The sequence below is a fragment of the Elephantulus edwardii genome, unplaced genomic scaffold, assembly GCF_000299155.1.
Source record: "Elephantulus edwardii isolate Elephantulus edwardi_28Jun2011 unplaced genomic scaffold, EleEdw1.0 scaffold00141, whole genome shotgun sequence".
In the NCBI taxonomy this organism is placed as follows: Eukaryota; Metazoa; Chordata; class Mammalia; order Macroscelidea; family Macroscelididae; genus Elephantulus; species Elephantulus edwardii.
The window spans coordinates 5,325,894-5,350,832 of NW_006399891.1; the positions used below are offsets into that span (position 1 = coordinate 5,325,894).

A 24,939-nucleotide genomic window follows, 5' to 3' on the forward strand; every position below is an offset into this window, starting at 1 on the left:
ACACCTAGGCAGTGACTTAGCATTTAGTTTCTAAATGTTACATATCCCTTCTTGGCAACAGGAATTGCTTTCTACATTTGTCAAAAGAAGAAAATACTTTTATTCCTCGGTAATGACTCTCTGTTCTCTTAGAAAAGCAAGAGCTCAAAACCTTGAGACAAAGGGAGGGTGGGTGGCACCACAGCAGTGCCAAAGCATTGCTGGGAAAAAAAATCACCTTTTCTCGTTAATGTTTTCTCATCAATGTTGTTTGCTTAGTTGTGTGGGTTGTGTTTTGTTCTGTTTGTTTGATTGGTTTTGTTTTTGTTTTTTGTTTGTTTTTTTTTTTAACCAGTTTTAGCCTTGAAACACATCTCTTATGTAGAACATGCCTTTGATGGCCAAGCTCATCTGGAATTTCTTTTCACCTAACAAGTTAGGACAATGTGTTGGCCTTTGTAAATTAAGGCTGCTCTACCACAGGGATTAAGATGCACCTGTTTGTTCTTCAGACATATGTTCAGAGTCTTTTAGGAGCCAGACACTATCCTGGGCACAGGAAACACACAGCACTATGAGTCAGACAATTTCCAGCTCTCACAAAACTTACCATTCAGCAGGTCTGTCAAGTCAGAAACAAATAATTAAATGAACAAGGAAGATGTTGGAGAGCTAACTATACCCAGAGTGACATGTCTGTGGGTGACGCAGATGGTTAATGTGCTAAGCTGCTTGCCAAAAGGTTGTAGGTTTGCATCCGTTCAGGTGCATCTTAGAAAAAAAGACTTAATGAGCTTCTAAAATATCAGCCATTGAATGAACCTTTTTTTCTTTTTTTGCCACAGATAGGCAAGGGAGTAGAGAGGAAGCTCCCACTCACTTGCTTTAAGTGTGGCTCTGAAGGACACTTGGCCAAGGTGGCCCACATCAGGTCCTCGTGGCAGACAGGACTGACAGTTCCCAGCTCCCAGCTGGAAACAAAGGAGGACGCTTCAATGATTTAGATCCTCCCAGAAGAGCTGTGGGTGAGCATTAACATTACTGGTAAGCATATTCATTTTCTCCTGGACACAGAGCCTACTAATTGGTCCTAAAAGCCTTCTGAGGTCCCAACTCTTCTCACTATTTCTTAGTTGTTGGAATGGACGGAAAATCTCATAAGCAGTTCTGTACTTCACCTCTACCTTGCATGCAAACTTCCGAGTTGTAAAACAACCCAGTGGTAGATGGAATTTGCTCCAGGACTTAAGAAGCATAAATGACATAGCTGAGCCTCTACATCTTGTGGTTCCTAACCTGTACACTATAATAGACAAAGTGCTAGTCTATAGGCCTTTTATTGTAAGAACCACCTTCCCTCTGTAACTTGATTTGTGCCACTATTAGAACCTCTACTCAGAATATTATTGCTTTTTAATTTTTGACTCATGTACTTTTAACTTCTTAGTTAAATTTGTGTCTTCTAGGCTGCAACACTTCCATGATACATCTTCAAGGATATGAATATGTACGGCTAAGCACAATTGATAACAGTGCATCTAAATTCCAAAATCAATCTCCATAATAGTCTATGTGTTTCCTACTGCCAAAGGGACCCTTTAGAGTAGTGAGAGAAGATCTTCACCCTGAAACCTACAGCGTCCCTTTTCAGCAGCAAGTAGCTAAGAGAATACACCATCCCCTTTTCCTTATGAATCAGGGTGAAGTCTCTCTCAGGGAGGAGTGATAGGGAATGGCAAAGGACACACTGACAAAGGAGATTAATCAGAACTGGCTTTGACAAGCACTGTGGCAATTGGACAATTAAAACAGACATTCGGGGGGTGGGGAAGAAGAACGAACTGGGGAGGAGGGTAGAGAAAACAGTGCAACAATGAATGAATGAAAACACAAAGTCTCTGTAAATGTTCATTAAAACAAATAAAATTTAATAATAATTTTTAAAAAAGCAAACTGCGTGGATAGGGAGGAAAATGTGCAACAATGAATGAATAGAAATTCAGGTTTTCTGTGTTAACTTATGTTAAAATCACAATAAAAAATTATTCTTAAAAAACCAGTTATTGATATCCAACCCTATTCTGACATATATGGAGTCACTATGAACCTTAATCAACTTGAAGGGAAAATTTTTTTTTTTGGTGACTTTTGATTCTTTTTTTTTGTTTGTTTGTTTGTTTTGGGGTTTGTTTGTTTTTTTTGTTAATTTTAATCAAAGTTTACATAGACTTAGGATTTCCATGAAGGCAACTGTTTTTTGTTTTTGTTTCGTTTCTTTCAGCTGGTTTTCTGATGCTGTAAATCACACACAAGGAGACTGCCAATCTTTCTCCCCTGGACTACCTGGGGGATTCAAACCACCTGTCTTTTGAGTTGGCAGCATAACTTCTTACCCACTAGGCCACCAGAGCTCCTTATCTTTGAACTAGAATGCTAGGAACTTTGACTTTGTCCTTGCTTGATACTGACATCAATGTGCGAAAGGATTCACTACTGTTTATATATTCCTTATCTCCACTAGCCTGGTAGATCCCTGAGTACACATCCCACCACTATCCACCACTGTGATTGTCAGTTCTTAGCACTGCTCTCTCAAAACACTCATCACATTCAAGACAGAGTGACTCATAGTTGACCGGCCAGTGTGTTTCCAAGACCATAAATCCCATGGGATGAGATGGCCCATCTTTCTCCTAAGGAAGTAGGCAAATGTTAAATGAATACAATTAAGTTAAAGATATTAACTCTAAAGAATAGAATGTCCCTCACTCACTCCAACTCTTATTGACCCTCCATTTGTTTCCTAAGGTTATAAATAGCACAGGAGGAGATTCCACATCTTTCTCTCATAAAGCAGTTGGTGGATTTGAACCACCAGAGACATAGTCTTGTTTGGTTAGAAGTGTAACACTCTACAGATTACGCCACCAGAGGCGCCTAATAGACCACAATCTTTATTATCCTATCATTTCTTAAAACACATGTTCATATCCCATAGAACAAACCTTTCTTTAATTATTATTTTATACTGGTTTACATATAAAATTCTTATACATAAAACCCGGTTTTCTCATCTGTTATGAGTATCTTCCTTCCTACTACGTCATTCTAAGAATTAAGATGCTGCATCTTAGTAACTCATGAGTCAAACAAAAATATCTATTTCACCTTCCATCCTTATCTCAGGCTTGAATAGCATTTGTTCGAGTTCCTTTTCCCCTGCCCCATTACTCAAGTAGGCTAAGGTTACTTATTTTCTTCTTGAGACTGTTTGACTCATTTTTCAAAATAAGACCATCCAGATTGTCAAGGAACATGAGCTCCACTGGACTTTGTCCAGAGAATGCAGGCCAGTCGTGGGGACCCTTTGAGAGTGAGACTCTCACAGGAGTTCCCAAGTTAAGCTCATTTATAACTTGGAACCAAGCACAGAATTCTTCTTTGTCTCAAGGCCCTGGGCCATTTTTAAAGGAAAAGATTAATTAAATTTTTTTTTAAATTAGAATTCATTTGATAGTGAAGCCTCTGTGTATGGGAGACTCTGGATGTAATAACATAAAACAGTCCTCTTAGTTCCTCACAGCAGAATTGACATAGAAAAGACTTGCCACAAATCGTAGTAGGGAAAAAAATAACATTGGAAAACATTTTCCCCAGAATTCAAAGACTATGACTACTGCTGTATCTTCCACAGAATATAGGTCCTGGAGACAGAAAACTGGGTGAAAATTATGGCTCTTTGATCTGCAAGCTATAATACCTTTGTACGCTTTGCCTTCCTCTACCATGAAATGGGATGAACATAGTACCCGACTCACTGGTCTATGGAGAGTTTAAGTTAGTTAATAGCAAAAGACACTGAGAATATGATATAGTCCAGAGAAGCACTAAGTGATTGATACCCTCAGCTGCTAACAGAAATAATCTCAGAAGGGGCCTGGGTCCAGCATTAGGAGGGGCCTGGGACTGCTGTCAGGGACCCCTCCAGAGTACTGAAGAGCAATGGTGTCAGTCTGGAGACTAAGGTGTGCTTGATCCAGACCAGGGTCTTCACAATTACTTGCTATGCATCTGAGAGCTGAACAATGACTAAGGATGACAGAAGAAGAATCAATGCCTTTGAGTTGTGGTTCTGGAGAAGAATATTGCATATACCATGGACTGCTAAGAGAACAAACAGGTCTGTCCTGGAGAGAATAAAACCAGGCTCCTTGGAGGCAAGGATTTTGAGGCTCCATCTGACATACTTTGGGCATGTGGCAAAGAGGGAAGAGTCCCGGAGAGGGACATCATGCTTGGAAGGATGGAGGGACAGCACAGGAGAGGAAGATGCTCAATGAGGTGGATTGACTCAGTGAGTTGGGTAATAGGGGGTAGGTGTGTCAGAGACAATGAAGTTGGCTCAAGAGAGAGCAGGGTTCAGGGCTGTTGTACATATAGGGTTGCTATGAGTGTAAGAGACTTGATAGCACATAACAACAACAACAACAACTAACAGGAAAAATCAAAGCAAAACAAAACAAACCTCACACAACAACAACAACCTGTGTCATGCCAATGATACAACCTTGCTTCCAGAAAGTGATAAAGATTTGAAGCATTCTTGAAGAAGAGCAAAGATTATAGTCTTCAATATAGAACAAGAAAACAAAAATTCTCACGTTTAGACCAAGAGGCAATATCATGAAAGATGGAGAAAAGAGTTGTCAGTAATTTCATTTTATTTGGATCCACAATCAACACCAATAGTAGCATCAGTCAAGAAATCAAAGACATGATGGCGAAGTTCTAAATAGCAAGGATGTCACTTTAAAGACCAGATGCACCTGATGCACCATGGTCCTTCCAACTGCTTCCTGTGTTTCTGAAAGTTGGACAAGAAATAAGGAAGACTTAAGAATCGCTGTTTTTGAACTGTGTTGATAAAGAGTATATAGAATGTGCCATGGACTGCCAAAAGCACAAACCAGTCTGTCTTGAAGGGAGTGCAAACAGAGTGCTCCGTAAGTCAAGGACTGGGCATGTTGTCAGGAGCGGCCAGTGCTTGAAAAAAAGGCATCATTCTGGGAACAGTGGAGAGTCACATAAAGATAGGAAGACCCTCAACGAGACAGACTGACACAGTGACTACAACGGAGGAGCGTCCAGGAGATTGTGAGGATGGTGCAGGACACGGCAAGGCTCAGACCTGTTGTTTACAGGGTTACCATGAGCTGTAGTTGACTTGATGGCACCTAACAACCACTAACTGAAAGGCTGGTGGTTCGAATCCACCCAGTGATACTGTAGACTGGTGATCTGCTTCCCAAAGATGGCTGCTGCTGCAAGTCTCGGCTCTACCCTGAAGCACATGGAATCACCAAGAGCAAAATCAACTCAATGGCAATGGGTTTGGTTTTACTATTGTCACTACTTGTCATTATTTCTACCACGAAGATTCTTTGAGAACCTACAGGAAGTGATTGTGGGAACAGAGAGAAAAACAGCAGAATGATTATGTGTCCCGGAGACAAACTCTGGTTAATAATCCAGGCTCCATGAATTACTCATTCTGTGACACTGGAAATCTTTACACAAACTCTCTAAACCCCAGTTCATACAGTAATTGCTTAATAATTGTTAAACACAGGAATTGTTATTATTCATTTATCCAGTTCCATGTCAATGTTGTCATGCAGCTCTCGGTCAGTATGTACTTCTAAATGCTGCTTTACTCTTGGAGTCTGTCCTATAACTCTGAAACTGGGTTTGTTGTTATTCTTAGGTGCCATTGAGTGGACGCCAATTCACAGCCACACTATGCACATGGGAAGAAGCCCTGCGTGATCCCGCCCATCCTCAAAGTCTTGGCTGTGCTTGAGCTCGTCCTTGTGCCCACTGTGTCGATTCATCTCCTGGAGGGTTGTCTCCTTTGCTGCTCATCCTCTACTTTCCCAAGCATCATGTCCTTCTCCAGGGACTGACAAGTCCTTCCTGATAACATGCACAAAGGACAGAAGTTTCAAAGTAGCTATTGATGTGTTCTTTCTCTAAATGTCATCGAAGTTGTTGTGTCCCACCGAGTTCACAGCTGGCCCTCTGGTGGGTTTTCAGAGGCAGTACAGGAGGAGACTTCCCATCTTTTTCCTGTGGATTCGAACTATGAACCTTTGGGTTTGTAGCATAATTCTTTACCACTCAGCCTTGAGAGCTCCCTCAGTTTCTAAATAGTTAAATCTAACATGCCAGGCATCATCTCCAATTCCCAATGGAGAGTTCCTTGATGGCAAATCATTCTGCAAGTCACCCGGTGTTTGGTCATTGAGACTTAGAGGAAATTGAAACAGAATTCCTGTAGTTCATTTTTTACACTTTTCCTTTTGCCATATGTTTCCAAGGAAAATTTCTTAAATAATTTGAGCTCAAACCCAGCACCTCTTCTACATTTTCATAATTCCTACACATTTGTACAGAGTAATGATAGATACTGTAATATCTACTCTTCCAGAACCCATTTAATTTCTACAAATTCTTAGACTATGATGCCAATACTATGCTCAGGAGTAGATCAATGTAAATGTGTTTAAACTTATTTTATGACAGGAACATAATAACCAATTTATGAATGACTTCCTGGTAACAATAATGAAAAATGAGAGGGGCAAATTAACAATGTATATGAACTTTGTAAATAAGCTAGTTTAAAAATAAAACTTTAAAATTTTTTTTTCTTTAAAACTGGAATCTATTGTTCACTGTTTTCATCTTTTGGCAATTTTATAATGAGTATCTGAATTTGTGGAAAGACAAGAGGTTTGACGGATAGGGAAATATTTGTAGCAATTTAGCTGTTCACTCTCAGCTGTTCCACCACTAGCCCACCCTCCTCCTCTCTCTAAAGGAGTTTAATAGCATACTTGACAGCAAGAGACCACCTAGATTAAACTTGATCATGGTAGAGGTTAAAGATTGTGTTGAGAATTAGCAATGTATCCTTTTAATAATAAGGAACTCTCATGGCCCAGTGCATAAGGACGAACTGCCAACCCAAAGGCAGATGGTTCAAATCCACTAGCTGCTACATGCAAGAAAAATAGGCAATCTCCTCTCATGCAATTTACAGGTTTTAAAAGCTCACTGGAGAGCCAGCCATGAGTCAGTTCTGGCATCCTTTAAATGGGAGGTCTGAAGAGCTGCTATTTTACTCTGCAGACAACTAAATTTCCTTTTGAACGAAAGAGTCTTTAAAGTATATGTGTGTGTAAAGCAAATAAATCCTAGCCCATACACTCCAAACTAAACACGAAGCATGTCACATGTGACCACTATGTATCTTTGGCTAAATCTCCGATATAATTTCCTTTGTAGTGTACAATATCCAATCCAGAACCATGTGTATATGCTCACTTTGCCAGCACATATACTAAAATTGGAACGATACAGAGAAGATTAGCATGGCAGTTGGGCAGAACCATGTGTACTAAGTCTGGAAGTATTTTATGAAGACTACAAAGATGATAATCTAGAGGGTGAACAAGGGAACAAAATATAGGGCTCAGAATTTCTAGAACATTCTCAAAACTAATGTAGGAAACACCTAACATGCATTCAGATGCAAAATTCCTTGTCCTCAAGTTGGGACCGACCCATAGCTGACTCTCCAGTGGGTTTCCTGAGTACGTAAATTGCATAGAAGGAGATTGCTCACCTTTCTTCCTTGGAGTTACTAGAGGATTTGAAACACCAAAGATGTGCTGTCTTTGAACTAGCAGTGCAAGTCCCTCTAGACTGCACCACCAAAGCTCCTTAACATGTATTGTTGTTGTTTTTGCCATTGAGTTTGAATCAACTCATAACTGACCCTCCAGTGGGTTTTCAGAGGAAGTAAATTGCATTGGAGGAGATTGTTTATTCTTCTTCCATGGAGCAGATGGTGGATCCCAATTGCACACCTTTGGGACTGCAGGGCAGCTTCTACTTATCAAACAAGAGTTTTTTAAAAACCCAGGTTTTGAGTGATGATAATTTAGGAGAACAATATAAAAAAAGATGTGACTGACAATTTACTCCTCAGAAGCTGAAGAAGGAAATAGCTTTCAAAAAAAATGGTGTTTATTCAGATGCTTATTCCAATTTTTTAGAATTTGTAATGGAATACCAGAGAAATTAGCTTTTCCCTTAAATTTGGCTCACTCAGGTTCAAAACATACTTCAAAATAAAATTCTGTAAGTCTACCATATTGTCCACTTTTCGTAAAGCCACAAAAATAGAGGAAATGGCTTTAAAAAAGAAAGTATCTTAAGTTGTAGTTTCAAATTAGATGATCTTAGTCATTAAAAAAATAATAAGCAAGGGAGACAGATTTTCAGTGAAATTAAAACATACTAAAGTAATTTTCATTATAAGCATAGCCCCAAATAACACTTCAGCTCTCCTTGGCAGTGAGACAAGTTTTTTTCAAATAAGGAATGGAAATTTCTCTAAGCATCTAGCTTAGTTATATATCATGTTGCTGTATAGCAACATTGCCATTCTGTTAAGAGCAATAGAATGAATAAGTACTAAAATGCTTGCCTAGTAGAGCAACCAGCTTGCAAAACCACACTTATCTGCATACTCTTTTAATTCTTTCACAGTAGGAATGGATGTGTTTGAAGTTAAGGAGCATTCCCCAAGACTGCCAAAGTATTTTAGGGCAAGCTGTAAATTTTCCCTGAAGTTCTCTTCCAAGAGTATGCTGAGCACTAAGAAGAGAATAAATAATTCCCCTCCACATGGCTCCAACAGTACATTTTAGTCAGCGATAGGAAAAAGGAGATAAAATTGTACTCATCTATGGCTGTTGGAGCAGGCGTTCAGGGTGCCCACCACCTCACGGCAGGCACAGGAGTTGAAGCCTGGACCTAGAAGGGACAGAAGGACTCAGAATGTTGGGACTTCAGCAATATTTTCCAGAGCTTTCCCTTCAGCATACTCTACATTGCTCTTGTGGACTGCCTGTAGAGGAGCAGGCTTTTGTGAGGATGAATATGGCTATGTTCACATTTGCTGCTAGCTCACTTCCACTTGCTAAATCACTGTTATGTGATACTTGTTAAAGGTGTCCTTGGAGATCTGGGACCCTGACCACACACCACCTTTCCTCATCAAAGATGTAAAGGCCCCGCCTCTTGCTAAAGGGACAGGTGGTGTGGAGACTCAAGTCTGGCCCTGATGTCTCCCAGGGCATCACCTCAGTAAGTAAGCTCTTGAGAAAACTCTGCATTACCATCAGGAGCTCTAGTGGTCTAGTAGTTAGGGAGTTATGCTGCTAATCCAAATTTAGCATCTCATTCACCTGTGGCTTTGAGGGAGAAAGAGGGGCAATCTTGTGTGTGATTTACAGCCCCTGAAAACCCACTGGAGGCTTGGCTATGTGTCGGTGCTGACTCGATGGCAGTGAAAGAGAGAGAAAAAGAAATATTACTATTATAGAGTTGTCAGCCTCCTTCTTTGGTCTGTCAGCAACTTAGGGAAAATGCCAAGTTCTTGGTCTGTGCTTTAAACATCAGTGAGCCAATCAGGAGACCAAAGAAATGGCTGACATGGGAAAGGGATTTGTTGGGGATGAACTTAAGAATCAGGAGAGATTTGGCCCAAATCCATGAGGCCAAGGAACCTCCATGCGAAGGAGGGACCCTGGTCCATCTGTGGGGAGAGGATCCCAGGGGTCACTGATCTCTATGTAGAGAAGTCCAGCCCGTATGTCTCCATCAAGGGAGCTCCTGGGTCACTGTGAGTACTGTGTGAGTACAGGGATGTTCCGAAAACACCAAGGTGCATAGAGTGGCTATGGGGAAGTGTGTGTCTTCCTGAGTGTATGTAAGAAAACAGAGAAGCAATCCAGGTGTGTAAGAGCACTGCAGGTTGAGCTATTGTCTGAAGAGACAGGTGACAGTCATGTACGCATCCACAACTGATGTTCTGGGTAAATGCTTCAATAAATAGGGTGGCAGGTTTGGAAAGAAAAAAAAAGAGGAGATAAGGAGGTTGCAAGTCAGAGAGCAGATGAGAGTATGAAATGTGGTCGGGTTGTCACCCTCCTCTTCCAAAGCCCAGAGCCCCTGCTGGGGCCCAGTACTACCCTAGAGCCTCTCTCTTGTTCAGGCGAGGAAGGCAGCTGGGAAGAGGTGACCTGAGTCTCCTGTGTACAGGTCACGGAGAAACCACCTGCTAGATGCCTTCATGGTCCTTTCACCCCATTATCCTTCTGGTTCCCTCAAGCTTCGGAAGAAACGCCCTTTTGGTAACTACCGTCAAAGTTGGAAAACAGATTTCATGCCAACCGCCAAGGTGTCCACATAGTGAATTCTTTGCTGCAGGAACGGGAGCCAGCGTGCACAGGGGGCCCACCTGCAACCTGTAACTGGCAGCTTGGGGTTGAGCTAAGTGGAAGTGAGAAGATTTGAGAGAAGGGGTGTGAGCCCTAAAAATGAGGGGGTAAAGGGACAGGGGGCAGCTGGCCACCTAGAAGATTCTTTTATTTTAAAATACTTTTTAAATTTTATTATTATTTGTTGTGTGTGTACCACCAGATTGCATCTGACTGGTACAGGAGGAGATTGTATTGTCCCTCCTTCTCCAGCAGAGCATCTGGTGGATTTGAACTGTATACCTCTGGGATTGCAGTGCAGCTTCTTGCCACTAGGCACCAGAGCTCTCTCATCTAGAAGATTCTTGCTAATTCCCTATAGGTGATGCAAGCCAAGGAGGTCAGAGAACAAGACAAGCAGCCAACTGCAGCTTTGGGTTGACTTTGGATGAAGTTGAAACCAGAACAACAATCCTGCCCTTTGGGTCCTCCTGCCCCTCCCATTGAATACAGGACCCTCATCCCTCACCACTGGGGGGACATTACCAGTCCTTGATGACTAGGGGTATGGGGAGCCCTGGCCACTTACAAGTTAGAGCTCTGAAGGGAGACTAACGCTCCACGTAGAAGTCACAGTACTCTGGCCAAAAGCCAAAACAAGCAGCAGACTAGGTCTGATCAGAATGCACCCTTGTCCTTGGAATCCACCCTGAGAAGTTTCAAGGCTGGATACTCTCCCTAGAGGTGGAACTCTGCAGGGGAAATACCAACAGCAGGTAAAAGTAGGGGTGGGGGTGGGGGGAAGTCCTAAACATGTTTCTCTTAGAAACTGATAGAAAGACCTAGGCACATAGCATACTGTTTTAGACTTGGCCTTTGTGCTCTCTCCCATCTCTCTGGTCTCATTTTTCTCAGAACCAGCTTGCTCTCACCTGAGAAGGGCCCACCAGCTGCCGAGCTGTAGGGGCTGGGAGTTGACTGTCTTTCCCTGCTGTTCACTGGTTCCCCCTACTGTTCATCAATGACATCATGTCTTCAAGCTGGCTACTGAAGATGCTTCTCTCTTCCAGGATTGTGTAGATTCTCTAATCACCCACTTCAGGAAGCTCTCATGGCCTAGTGGCAAGATGCTACACTGCAATCCCAAAGGCACGTGGTTCTAATCTACCTGCTGCTCAGTGGGAGAAGGAGGGGCAATCTCCTCCCATGTATTTAACTGCCTCTGGAAACCCCATGGAGGATCAGTATGAGATGGACCTGAGTGAGTGAGTAACACAGTGCTTAAGGCTATTCTAGCAACTGGTTAGGATACAATTCTTAAAAAGGGCCTACTGAGATGGAAGGAACTCTGATGGCCTAGTGGGTAAGGAGTTGTGCTGCCAACCTAACTGGGGTGTGTGCTCACATCAGTGCCAACCCAAAGACAGATGGTTCAAATTCCCCCGCTGCTCCAAGGGGTAGAGGGGAATCTCCTTTGTGCCTCTGAAAACTTGCTGAAAGGACAGCTATGAGTCAGTTCCCAATTGACATCACATAACAACAATGACCTTGGGTCTGAGACAAGGAAAGACAACATGCTTTTGGGCAAATGCTGATTGTGGAAGTGAAAACTGTGCATGCTGCCAGAGTTGGCTTGCTTCTCTGCTGAGAAAGAAGAGTGCTCGCCTGGTATACAAGTGGCTCTGGCTAGAATCTGTGAAACTCTCTTGGGGAAGAGCAGTCAGTGGGTGGAGTTAAAAGCTGCATAAAAGGTCATCACCAATGAGCCGTGGCCCAGAACCATTTATACAGACAGATGGTTGGTGGCCAGTGAGTTAATTGTATGAACTGGCCAAGGACAATGGGAGCTGTGAAAGATGGTGGATTCTGTCGGACAGCTTTTGGGCAAGACACCTGAGATTGCCCCCCAAATCTTGCATGCTGACCTGTTTTCCATGTAGAGCCCATTCACCTCTTTTCCTGCTGGGGAACCAGAACCATTTTGTCACTCCAGCACACGTTAGAGAGTGTATCTAGAAGCCAAACTTAAGGCTGCCTTTACCAGAAAAGCAAGCACCACAGTGCTCATGTGGATTGGAAGAAAGCCAGAGATGCGCATAATGGTAAACTATGGAAATTTTGTGTCTGTTGTATGGAACTGCGTAGTATGCTCACACCAGTGCCCATGCACCCAGGCACCTGTATGTGATTCTGGACACACATGGTCAGTAACAGCCTAGAAAAACTTCCAGGATGGGGTGGGCTAAGTGCTGCCTGAGGCTTTGAGGCTGTGAAATGCAGCTTCCACTGAAGACTTTAAGTACTGTGTGCCGCCCTCAAGGTTCCCCCAACCACGACACAGCAGACACTGCGGGCTCCTGCAGCAGGTCTGCTCACCTTGGTGCCAGACCAATGCAGCTTGACCTCCCAAACACCTCAAAGCCTGGTGCTCAGGAAGGGAACCACCTCTTAGCCCTCATCCTGGGTTCCTCCATCATGGGGAACCCACCGTCCTGCTACATGGAAGCCCTCCACAGCCACGCTTCACCTGGACAGGATGACAGCCATTGCACCGGGGTGGAAATGGGTCTTCTTTTCTGGCATTCAACAAAACAAGTGGCTGTCCATACAACCCCCCAGGTGACTTCCCGAGGACAGTACAAAGGGTCCACATAGCCAAGGAGAATATGTAAAGCAGTCTCTGTTCTCAACACTCTAGTAATTTTAATAAAAAGGAGAGATTCACCCCCTTTGGTTATCTCTTAAGCTCTGATTTTTCTAACTGAAGTCTATCCTACATTGCTTTTCTGCCTTTCATGGCTGCCAACATCATCCCAGAGAGGACTCACGGCTTTGCTACAGTCTACTTCCACAGTAGCTGTTGGGCCTGTGGACAGCGCCCCTACTCAAGCTCCAAGGCCACGTTTCAGAAAGTAGAGGCTCTGGCCAGAATGGAGTGAATGACATGAGAGACGAAGTTGTGGCAAGCTTCTGTGACTAAGTGGCGGAATGCAATAATTGGTACTGGGGTGATTTTTTTAAAGAAAAAAAAAACCATCTGATCAAGGTGATACTGCTGCTATTTCCTACCTGATTTCCTTAGAAATCTCCATAGCAAGTTCAAAGCCTGATAATGACTTGCCAAAAAGCCTTTTTAGAGCCAGTAGTGTCACTCTGAAGGTCACGCTGTGATTATTTGTGCTGGCAGAAGATCAAGGGACTCAGGCAGCCCTGATGGGTAGGCAATCCAAGGTCTCAAACAAGTATCAGAGATGAAAGAGGCCACGCATTGGTGAAGCAAGCTGGGCCACGGCTTCACTGTGGTGTTTGGAAATGACAGCATAAGCTTCCAGAGCCTTTGAAGTGCTATACAGCAGAGCGGCAGGCAGATTCAAACCACCAGCCTTGCAGTTACCAGGACAACACATAACATACCTCACCCCCAGAGCGGAAAGGTTAACTAACTTGCCCAAAGCCAACACAGTTTGCTTAGAAAGGCACGACCTCAATCTAATTCAGACCCCTCAGCTCCAGAATCCATCTGAACTTCTAGGTTAACTTCAAGGTTAAAGAACTATCTTTCTTACATAAAACGAAGAACTACCTTTCAAGTAGGAAGAACAAACCAGGGGCGCACTGGAAAAATGTGTAAGAGCATGTTAATTATGTAACACTGGCTTCACAAATTCAACAAGTATTTATTTATAAAGCACCTCCTATGTGCCAGGCCCTTTTCTATATGCTGAAGAGTGCAGACAAGCGGGCACGGTGCACATCTGATAGAGTGAATGTATACTGCTCGATGTGGCATAAGGTGTGGTACGCTGTGGACTTGGTAGGCCAACAGCACCGCACCTTTGGAGCCCTTCCACATGTCTCTCTTGAAACATTTCCAAAAGATTATTAAGTCTAAGACACGAAAGCTCCAGGGTTCAGAAGGAGAAACAGAAACGCCAACATGCGAGGGAGAAAAGAATTGGCATAGTGCTCTTACGAAAATACCTTGAGGGGAGAAGGGCAGCTGGCAAAACAAACCTGGAACATGCATGTCTTTTGCATAAAAATACACTACAGCAAGGCATTGAACCCAGGGGCAAAGCCAAAGGGATGAAGCTCTGCCCTGTGCAGCCAGTGCAGCCACGGCCTTCCTCTGTGGCCTTGACCAGTAACTTATCCAGGCCTAAGAATGCAAACCTGTAAAATGAGGGCTGTATCACTGTTAATCTTAAATGACACAGGATTTTGAAGACCCAGATCTAGGATTTTGACTCCCAAGCAGATTCTAGATCAGCCTCAGGCACAGCCTGTAACAATGGTGCTGAACCTGGCAGCCCCAGTAGCCAGAACAGCACCAGGGCCCGCACATAATCCTACAGGAGTCTCTTAACCAAAGCCTTGGGGTCAGCAGTTCCTTTACGTTGAGTTCAAGTGTCACCACACTTGGGACTTGTATTTCTGCATAGACAGCTCCAAGCATCAATGCAGGCAGAGGTAATATACATCAGAGAGGCCCTGGGAACTGGTCAGATGGCTAACTCTAGCTGGGTTTCAAGAAGTATTAGGCAGGATTTATCACTGATATATAAGTGACACTTGACCAAGCCCAGCACCCAAACTCTCAAAGCATGGTAACCAAGAAGAGTGAGTTCAAAGAGAAAGAAGAAGACGGTGTCGGGAATAGGTACTTAAATGTGAACCCAAACCTTCTGCCACATACCTCCCACTCCTTGGCCAGGCCAAATCCCATATCCTGCCTTCTCTGGCATCATTTGGGGCCTCAGATTCTATCTCTGGCTTCAAGGCACAAGAGTCATTCAGATTCTTCCCTTGTTAGGCAATTTCTCAAACCCTGACCCCATTGTTGTGCAAACACCTCTCTCTGCTACAAGTCCTTCCAAAGTCCTTTTTTCTCCCCAGCCACCTACTTCTCCCCTAGCTTAGTCTCGGACTTCTAATTAAAGAGCAGCACTTGGATTTTGTTTTTCAGAGTTAGGTGAAGAGTGCTAAACCACAACGTCCAAAAACTAGAGTGAAGCCAAAACTGTACTTGGATAACTAGTTTGAATTATGACCTGTCCTAACTAGACCAACTGTCTCCCAGCCCTCAGCGGAAGGACTGCTACTCCCACACCTGGCAAGACAGGGAATACACTCTGCACAGGGAACCCACCAACAGCTAACAGAACAATGGCTTTCAGCTGAGGACCTTTGCTTAAAGGGGTTTCTTGGAACTGTGAATGAATAAAGAATTGTTTTAGGTCAAATGAATGAATAAAGAAGATAAAATAGCTTCCTCCGTTTCTGAATTTAGTTCAAGCCTAAAATTCACACTCGCTGCCTGCAAGTTAGAACCCACCCATAGCTGACCCTCTGGCATTTATTCAGAAGCTAGAGGTTATAAATCACACAGGAGGTGACTGACCTTCTTTCTCCTGAGGAATAGACAGTGGATACAAATCGCCTAACTTTGGGCTGGTAGTGTAATTCTTACTCACCAGGCCAAGCAAGAGTTCAAATGTGAGTCTTGCATAATCTCATTTCAAACGAGGAAAAAAGGAGACTATCCTCCCAAAAGCAGAAGGGAGGGATCAAAAGTAAGCAATGTCACTCAGCTAGTTGCGAAGTAATTCTTAAATGAGACCGAAATCTTTCACAGAAAGTACAACAAAATATCATTTTCTTAAATGCACAGGCAGAAATTCGGGGAAATAAGAAGGGAGGGGCACAAGCAGGAAGTTGGTGATGTTGGGGTGCTGAGTCCGTCCCCAGTAGCAACGGAATTTTCCTAGAGAGGGGTGAAAGGAGTAGATCTATGATAGCCAACCCACTATCCAGTCACACATATCAATTCTATGCCTACTGGAGATGCAGAATATTTTAAAAGGTACTTAAGAGCCATGAACCAGGATATTGGAATTGTAATCTAAGATGCTTGTGAGCGAATTCTCTAAATAAACCAAAGGGATGAATCTTAAAACACAAGTTCAAGCAGCTGGGAAGATATTTTGAGCTGAGGGGATTTTTGCATCAAATCCCAGATTTGATTCTCCCATCAAGACTTGTGGACAGCTTGTCAAATTTCAGCCTTAGACAGTTTTATTATCTGTGATTTACCAATGGAGAACTGATTTATAATGGAAACATTTAGTGACATCTACTCAGATTCCACAGCAACGGCTGGCACACACCTCCCTACTTCACTGCCCTCAAGAGCAGACTGTTGTGTCCATGTTCCATTCCAGCCTTTGAAACCACTGATGTGTAATGATTGAAGACTAACTGCCTTGCAGGAGGGACCTGGAGCGCTCAGAGAAGGATGAATTACCTATCCACAGCCAGGCCAGTAGTTATAGTCCTGAGCCAAAAGCAGTGGCTGTTAAAAGTTAGAATGAAAAAAAAAGGCAAAGGAATAGTGCTTTCATTATTCTTGCAAACAGTGAGCACTTTTTCCTATAAGCATCTTCTCTTCTCCCTGGGGGCGCCCGCTTAACCGCCACTCTGGTGTCGAGGTGCCAGCTCAGCAGAGGACGCTTCCTGTGGGCCAGAGAGGCAGCTTACTGGGCAGGTTGTGCCTTGCTGGCTGACCCCAGGTGGACGAGGAAGGTTTGGCTTCCTTCTCTCAGGACCAGGGGAGGCTCTCAAGGTGCCCAGGACACAGGATTGCAGAATATACTCACTTTCTTCAGGCTCCTCCACTTAGTCTCATTCCAGCTCACAGAACGCGCGCGTGTGTGTGTGTGTGTGTGTGTGTGTGTGTGTGTGTGTGAAAGTATAGAAGGCCAGGTAAGAAGTTCTCAGACCATGATCCCTGGGCCAGGAATACCACCATCAGTATCACTTGAAAACTTGTTAAGATTGCAAATGAAATGAATGGACAGTCAGACATTGGGTGCACTGCAATTAACAACGTGTGACAGGATATACATAACTGACTGGAGGAAAATGCTAAGGAAAGGTTTACACATAGAAATAATTGTGGATGGTTGACAGGGATGAGAGGGAAGGGAGAATGGAGCAGAGATGGTAGGGTGAAAGAAAAGAGAGATGAGATGTTATTAATGACATTCCTCAATTGTAATTAATGTTATAAAACAAAATGTACATGAATGATTAAATAAAAAAGATTTTTTTAAAGCAAATAAATTTTTAAAAGGACTTAAATTGGAACAAAACCTCCAAAAAGAAAGAAAAAAAACACACCCCAAACAAAAATAGAATGCAAATCACCAGGCCTCCTTGCAAACTCAGTGGATCAGAAGTTGTGGAGGTGAGGCCCGGCAGTCTGCGTTCCCACAAGCACACCGAGTGAGTCTGATGCCTCTAAACTTTGGGAAGCCCTGTGCTAAAGAACAGTGCTCTCAAAAGGCAATCACATGGTGCTAAGTGCAGCCATCTCTGAAAGTGCTTCGCAGAACACATGAAGGCAAAAGGGTGGGTGGGGAGGTTAAAGAGGTTTTCCAGGGGCTGTCAGCAAGGTTGGGTTTGATCCCATACTGAATCAGGAGTGCATTTCCCCAGCCATCTCTAAACAAACTGTCAAGACTGTAGGCAGTGACTGTACTGCTGAATTGGGTTCTCCATTTTCCTTCTCCTGCCAAGACTGCTCAGAGCTGACCACTCATTGACATGATGTGGCACGAACTAGTCATTTGAAGATTCTAAAACAGAGATCCTTGATACAAAACTGGGCTAAAGTAATCTTCCGTAAAAGAATTAGATTAGGATTAGCTAATGTATGCAGTCCTCAAACAGAAGCCCTGGCAGAGGAAGCTGCTGGGATAGTTTATACATCCTAACCCTCGTGGCATAGTGTTAGGTATAAGTGTCAGGCTGCTAATAAGGTTCAAATCTACCAGTTGCTTCTCAGGAGAAGGATGAATAGTTTTCATCTGTAAAGATTTGCCGCTTTAGAGATCTGATGGGATGTTATAAACAGGTCAAGCAGTGAATTTAATCAGGGGTTTGAAGGGTTCTACCTTTCTCCAGGGACCTGTTGTTGTTGTGACCCTATGAACAAAAGGCCTGAAGCCCTTCTACAACTAAAGACATTTATCAAAGTTCATCGAGTTTGCAGAGGCATGTTATTGAGGAAGTGGATGCCACTCCAAAGACCTAGGTTTGAGGATTTGAAGCCAGAGGACAGATACTGGGGGAATGGGGTTAGTTGGTCTTGTTTAAGGGGCACTCTTTATAAAAAGGAGGCTCTTTGCTAGTCTGAATGGCCTGGGGCAGTAGGTTTCTAAGTAGTGATGGCATAAGTGAGAGCGGAAGGAAATGAGACCAGACATTCATGCCAGCTGTTGGACATTACAGGATGAATTTATCTTCCGGCTTAGAGGTAAGAGTTTGTAATGTCAACCCAAAGGCATGCAGTTCAAATCCAGGGGCACGAGGGCAAGATCATGTAGCGAGAACACTGGCCGCTAAAATGCCTGTGAGGTCAGCGCCCTGTGGTCCCTGCACACCACGTGGACGTGGAAAGGCTGCAAGAGCTGAAGAGCCCAGGTTCCCTGCGATCTCCCAGGTCACCAGTGTATCCAGAGAGGGCAATGGCTTGCACGGTGACAATCGCTAGCCAAGCTCTCGTCTTTCCTTCAGCCAAGAAGTGCTGGGAGAGCTGCAAACTCCGAGAGTGTCCACCCCAGCCAGGTAAACAAAGATGACTCCAGCGTGTCCTCCAAGCTAACCCGCCCCCCCCCCCCCACACACACCCCGCAGCACAGCTGAGGGTAGCGGGAGTTGAAGATCGGAGGTGACTCACGGTATTCCTTCACTGTCAGATAACAAGACCCATATGAAACAGCCAACCAGCAAGAGAGAAAGTTCACCGGGAGCCCTCTACACAGAGCCCCCTTACCTTCCTCATTTAAAATCCACGGCAGGAACGCGAACACTGAGTCAAAGGCGCAAGTGTTCTCCTCGAAGGCGCACGACCCGGCAGGCAGGTCCCGGGCTCCCGAGAGCCAAAGCGCTGTGGACACAAAATGAGTTTCAGTTCAGCTTCGGGTCAGGGCGTTTGTTCCAGCTCGGGGCACCCGGGTGAACGCCCGGCGAAAGGGGCGAATGAATACAGTGCGGAGAGAGTGGAGAGGTGCGCTCCTCTGCCCACACGGCCGCTCCGGGGTGCGCCCCCCAGACTTGGCTTGGGGAGCAGCGAGGTAAGCGTCTGCAGAGGATCGCGAGGCACTGGCATCTCCTGTCCCGGGGCTAAGCGGGAGGAGGGAGCGGGTCCCCGGCGCCTCCCGGGATGGGGTGGGGGTGTCACCGAGTCCAGGGCATACCTTGCAGCAGCAGGAGGACGCCACTTAGCAGCATGGTTGTGCTTCTGGGAAGGCAAAGGGAGGTGCTGTCAATCCGGGGAACCGTTGTTGGTGGAGGAGGGTGGGGCGCTCTTGACCCCGGAGAGAGAAGTTCGAGGCACAGAGGGCGGCTGGAGCTGCCGGGCTTCGCAAAGTGGCTGGAGTAGTGTAGAAAGGCTCCAGGGTGGAGGCTCAGCTGCACTTGCAGTCAGTTCGCACCCGCAGTGAAGCCCATCAGCTGTGCAGCTCTGGCGAGGGCGAGGCTGGGGAGGCCCCTTGGAAAGGCCACGCCGCCGCCACTGGCTGGGAGAGGAGATCAGGAGGCTGCACCTTCTCTCAGGATTTTAAAGCTTGGGGCCAAACCGGTTGGAGACTCTTGGAAGGGGCCGGCCTTCCAGGACATCTCCCTCCCGCTGGGCTGGAACTGTGTGCGCCCGCCCCGCCCATCTGCGGTGGGAACCGGCTTATTACTGGGGGCAGCCTCCCAGCATTTGGCCATCTAGTCCGGCAGAACTGACCCTAATTTTAACTTCTCATAATGGAAGGGAGCTCTGGTGGCCTAGTGGTAAGGAGCTGCGCTGCAGAGGGGTGGAATTCTCTTAGGGGAGTCTGGAAATTCTGCAAACGATTGGGTGGAATAGACTTTCTATCTCAGGAGTTTTGGAGTTTATGGCCTCACAATGGTAACCCTGAAATGTCACACACAGCCCCCTTTTTTTAGCCCGTGGAATGTCTGGCATGCCTGATGCTCAGCATTCCCAAGGTCCGAGGACATGGGGACATTCCTCCACTCCACAGATACATGCTAAATTAACAGAAAGGTCTAGACTGGGTAAGGGGGGGGGGGGGGGGGGGGGGGGGGATGTTACTCTGAGACACTCTTGCCACAAGTCTGTTTTGCACGTGATCTCAACTGTGGGTTGGTTTCTTAATGCTTTTTGTAATTTTTGCTTAATTTTATGTTTAGAAAGGTGAACTTTGGGATGCAGCAAAAAGCCCTGGAGGATTTGTTCAACACAGATTGAGACAGCCCTGGGAAGAGTTTCTGATTAGATCTGAGTATAGTTCCTGACTAGAAGAGATTTGAGAGTCTTTTGATTCCTAATAAGTTGACAGGTGGATTCTAGACTCTTCTGATTTTCCTTATCCTTCACTGGCACTTCCTTCTCGACCTCCTGGTTTCTTTCTTGATAAAGTGCCAACTTCACCATCTCTGCGACTCATAGCAAACTGTATACAACAGCTCTGAACTCAGACCTATCCTGAACCAACACATCATTGATGGTACAACGTTCTATCATTGTATCTCCAGACACATTTCTGTCACCAAGACCGCGTTTCCCAACTACTGATCTTTCTTCCTTGTTTCCAAACTTGGCATTCCAGTCATCTATTATTATTAACACATCTTAGTTGCACTTTGGATCAATTTCCGATTGAAAAATTTGGTAGAAATCTTCTATTTCCTCCTCTTTGGCTCTGGTTGTTGGCGCATATATTTGAATGATAATGGTATTGACAGGTCTTCCTTGTGTACGTATGGCTGTTGTCCTGTCACTCACAGCATTATATTTCAGAGTGGATCTAGAAATGGTCTTTTTTACTATGAATGCTAATCTTGAGAAGAATGGGGGTCCCAGAACACCTGATTTTTTAAAAAGTATTAATACTTTAATGAAAGTTTAAAGAAAACTTGGATTTCCATTCATTCATTCATTCATTCATTCATTCATCCAGTTAGCTTTTCTCTTTAAAAAGATTCTTTAATTGTTCCACAATTTCCTCCCCCTCCCACCCCCAGTCCACTTTGCTATGGACCTCTTATTGTGGACAGTTGTCATTGAAATAATACCTAATCATCTATTCCTTTTAAACAGTTCTTTCCTTCATTTGTTTCAATGCAGTCAAGAACACCTGATGGTACTCGTGTGAATCCTATACTTGGACCAGGAAACAGTCATCAGAGCAAGGAAACACCGCATGATTCAAAATCGGGAAAGTCATGCTTCAAGGATGTGTCTTATCTCCATACATTGCCATGGGAAAGTCTGCTGTTAGGGACCTCTCCAAAGTACTGAAGAGCAATGGTGTCTCTCTGGAGACTAAGGTGTGTCTGATACAGGCCATGGTCTTCGCAATCACTTGTTATGCATCAGAGAGTTGGACAATGACCAGGGAGGATAGAAGGAGAATTGATGCCTTTGAGATGTGGTGCTGGAGAAGTGTATTGAGAATACCATGGACTGCTAGGAAAACAAACAGATTTGTCCTGGAAAGGGTTAAACCAGGTGGCTCCTTGGAGGCAAGGATTCTGAGGCTCCGTCTAACATACTTTGGACATGTTGTGAGGAGAGACCGGTCCTTAGAGAGGGACATCATGCTTGGGAGGTTGGAGGGACGGCACAGGAGAGGAAGGCCCTCTATGAGGTGGATTGATTCAGTGACTGGGATAACTGGGATGGGAGTGTCGGAGACAGTGCGATTGGCACAGGACAGAGCGGAGTTTAGGGCTGTTGTACATAGGGTCGCTATGAGTCACAGGCGACTCGACGGCACATAACAACAACAACAATGTGAAATAGATTACTCAGGGGGCTGGTCTTTATGAGGAAGAATGTGGTATCAGAATTGGAGGAAGACTCATCAACAGCTTGCTCAAATGTTGCATACAGTTGATGGCACTACCTAGCTCACTGATACTGAGTAAGACCTGAAGTATCTGCAGCAGAAAGTCAAGGACACAGTCCTCAATGTGAATCGAAGCTCAACATTAAGAAAACAAAGATTTTCACCACTGGGCCAATTGGCAGCATCGTAATTGATAGAGCAGAGATTGAGATTGTCAGTAATTTCAGCTTGCTTGGATCAACAAGCAACACTCTTATCACCAGCAGCCAGGAAATAAAAAGACAAATTGTACTGGGAAAATCTGCTTTCAGGGACCTCTTCAAAGTGCTGAAGTGCAAAGATGCCAGCTTAGAAACTAAGGGGTGCCTGATCAAAGCCATAATCTTCTCAATTACTTGCTATGACAATGGATAAGGATGGCAGAAGAATTGATACCTTTGAGTTGTGGTGCTGGAGAAGAGTATTGAACAAATCACAGATAGCCAAGAAAACAAATAGGTCTGTCTGTAGAGAGTGAAACCAAGTTGTTTTCTGGAGGCAAGGATTTTGAAGCCCCATCGCACATATCTTGGATATGTTGCCAGGAGGGACCAGTACTTTGAGAAGCACGTCATACTTGGAAGGGTGTAGGGACAATGCAGGAGAGGAAAACCCCAGATAAGATGGATCGACACAGTGACTGGGTTAATGGGACTTGGCATATCAGAGATGGTGAAGTTGGCCCAGGATAAGTCAGGGTTCAGAGCTGTTGTACATAGAGGTCGCTATGAGTTGCAGGTGACTTGAGGCACATAACAGTGACAACAACATGGACTGATGACTTGCAAGCTTAATCATTCCCTCTGAATTCCACCTGTCTCTTGCTGCCACTCCAGCATCTCATTTTGATGTGTAAGAGCAATCTCAAAGGTAACAAGTTCCAAGATAAGTGCCTCCTACACCTTCCCAAACCTGCCTCCCTCCTGCATTTCTCTATCTTAGTTAAAGGAATCCTTTTCCTCCGGTTGCTCAAATCAAAACCCTTGGAGTCATCCATCTGTATTGTAGTGGATTGATCAATGTGGCTTTTCTAGCCACTGTCCATGTAGCTCTCACCACATGGCCGGATCTGTAAATGATAATGGGAGAAAACTGTCTGTCTTTCTGTTAATGCACCTTGTTGATTCAAATGGATTGAAATACATAGCCTTTGGGTTAGCAGGGCCACTTGGCTGTGGACTATGGCACCAGAGCTCCCCACATGGCTGCATGTTGTTGTTGTGTGATAGAGTTGAAATCAAACCATCCCTTCCAGCAGGTTTTAAGAAGCAGTAAATTGTATGGGAGGAAATTTCCCATTCTTCTCCTGAGAAGCAGCTGGTAGATTTGAACTGCATGCATTTGGGTTTACAGCACAGCTTCTTTCCACTAGGCCGTGAGATGTTTGTAGCCCACCAGTGGGATGAGATAGCTTGTGAATATTTTAAGCAATGTAAATGGCATCTTGTAAGTGTTGAGTGCCCTCTGGTTGAGTAGGACTCATAACCACCCTGTGAACAACAGATCTGAACCTTGCCCCGGCTGCACCATCCTTGTCATTCCTAATACACTTGACCCCATTGCTACAGACACTGAATCAATTAGTCTCATTGGTGCTCCTCCTCTCTTTCACTAACTCTCCACCTTTCCAGCCTGATGTTCCTCTCTAAGACCCTTGAAAAGACGGATTGACACAGTGACTGCCGCAATGGGCTTAACTGTGCCAGAGATGATGAGGATGGCATCAGGGTAGGACAGGGTTCAGAAATGATGGTCACTAGCTCACTATGAGTCATACTTGACTTGAAGACATTTAGCAACAGCAACATGGCCAAACATGTGAGGTGAAACTTTACCATCCTTACCTAACCAAAGGAGTACTTTGGTTGCACTTTCTCCAAGACAGAGCTATTTGCTCTTTTGTCAGTCAGTAGGCTTCAGTACTCCAACACCACAGCTCAAAGGCATAGATTTTTTTTCTCCTGCATCTTTATTCATCCTTATAGATTAGACTATGTAAATAAGATGTACAGAGTGCTAACATGAAAAAGTTTTACCATTTCCCAAGCTTGAAGTTGAGTGGGTTCAGAAACAGAAATAAGAATCTCCTATCAATATCAGGAAAGAAGAGACAAAGTGCATTGCATCTTTTGGGTTAGAGATTCTATCATGAGATGTAATGAGACGAAGACATGGTAGCTCAAACAGTAGCAGCAGTGGTGACAGCAGTGGTGACAGCAGTGTTGGTGGCAGAAAACCAGAGACCAAGGTAAGAGAGAGCTGAGCCAGGTCTGTAAATCCGCAGAGCTAAAGCTGAACACCTTTAAGTCAGGTTTACTGGTGCAGTGCGGGTGGTATATAATTGACAGAAAGGGGCATAGTGGGTAAAGATTTGTGCCTCCAACTCAAAGCTTGGAACCAACTCATACTTTGGAACTCACCTACTGTTCAGTGGAAGAAAAATGCACTATCTTCTCCTGTGTAACCTGCAGTTTAGAAAAATCTATTAGGGAACTCTGATGGCTTAGCAGTAAGGAATTATATTGCCAACCTAAAGGAAGACAGTCTGAATCCCTCAGCTGCTCCAGGGGAGAAAGATAGGCAATCACCTCCCATGCGATTTACAGCCTCTGAAAACCTGCTGGAGGATCAGCTATGAGTCATTTCCAACTTGATGATACATCACAACAACAAAGACACACTGG

At 44.4% G+C, this 24,939-nt stretch overlaps 1 protein-coding gene across 1 annotated transcript in view; it reads right to left on the reverse strand.

The window, feature by feature from the left end:
* MAMDC2 (MAM domain containing 2) overlaps positions 1–19,604 on the reverse strand; it is a 233,989-nt gene extending 214,385 nt beyond the window's left edge. The window contains exons 1-2 of the mRNA XM_006894405.1: positions 19,571–19,604; positions 19,147–19,260 (exon numbers count right to left, since the gene is read on the reverse strand). Of these exons, the coding sequence (XP_006894467.1) occupies positions 19,147–19,260; positions 19,571–19,604 (148 nt within the window). The remainder of the gene's footprint in view (positions 1–19,146; positions 19,261–19,570) is intronic.
* Between the last annotated feature and the right edge of the window lie 5,335 nt (positions 19,605–24,939).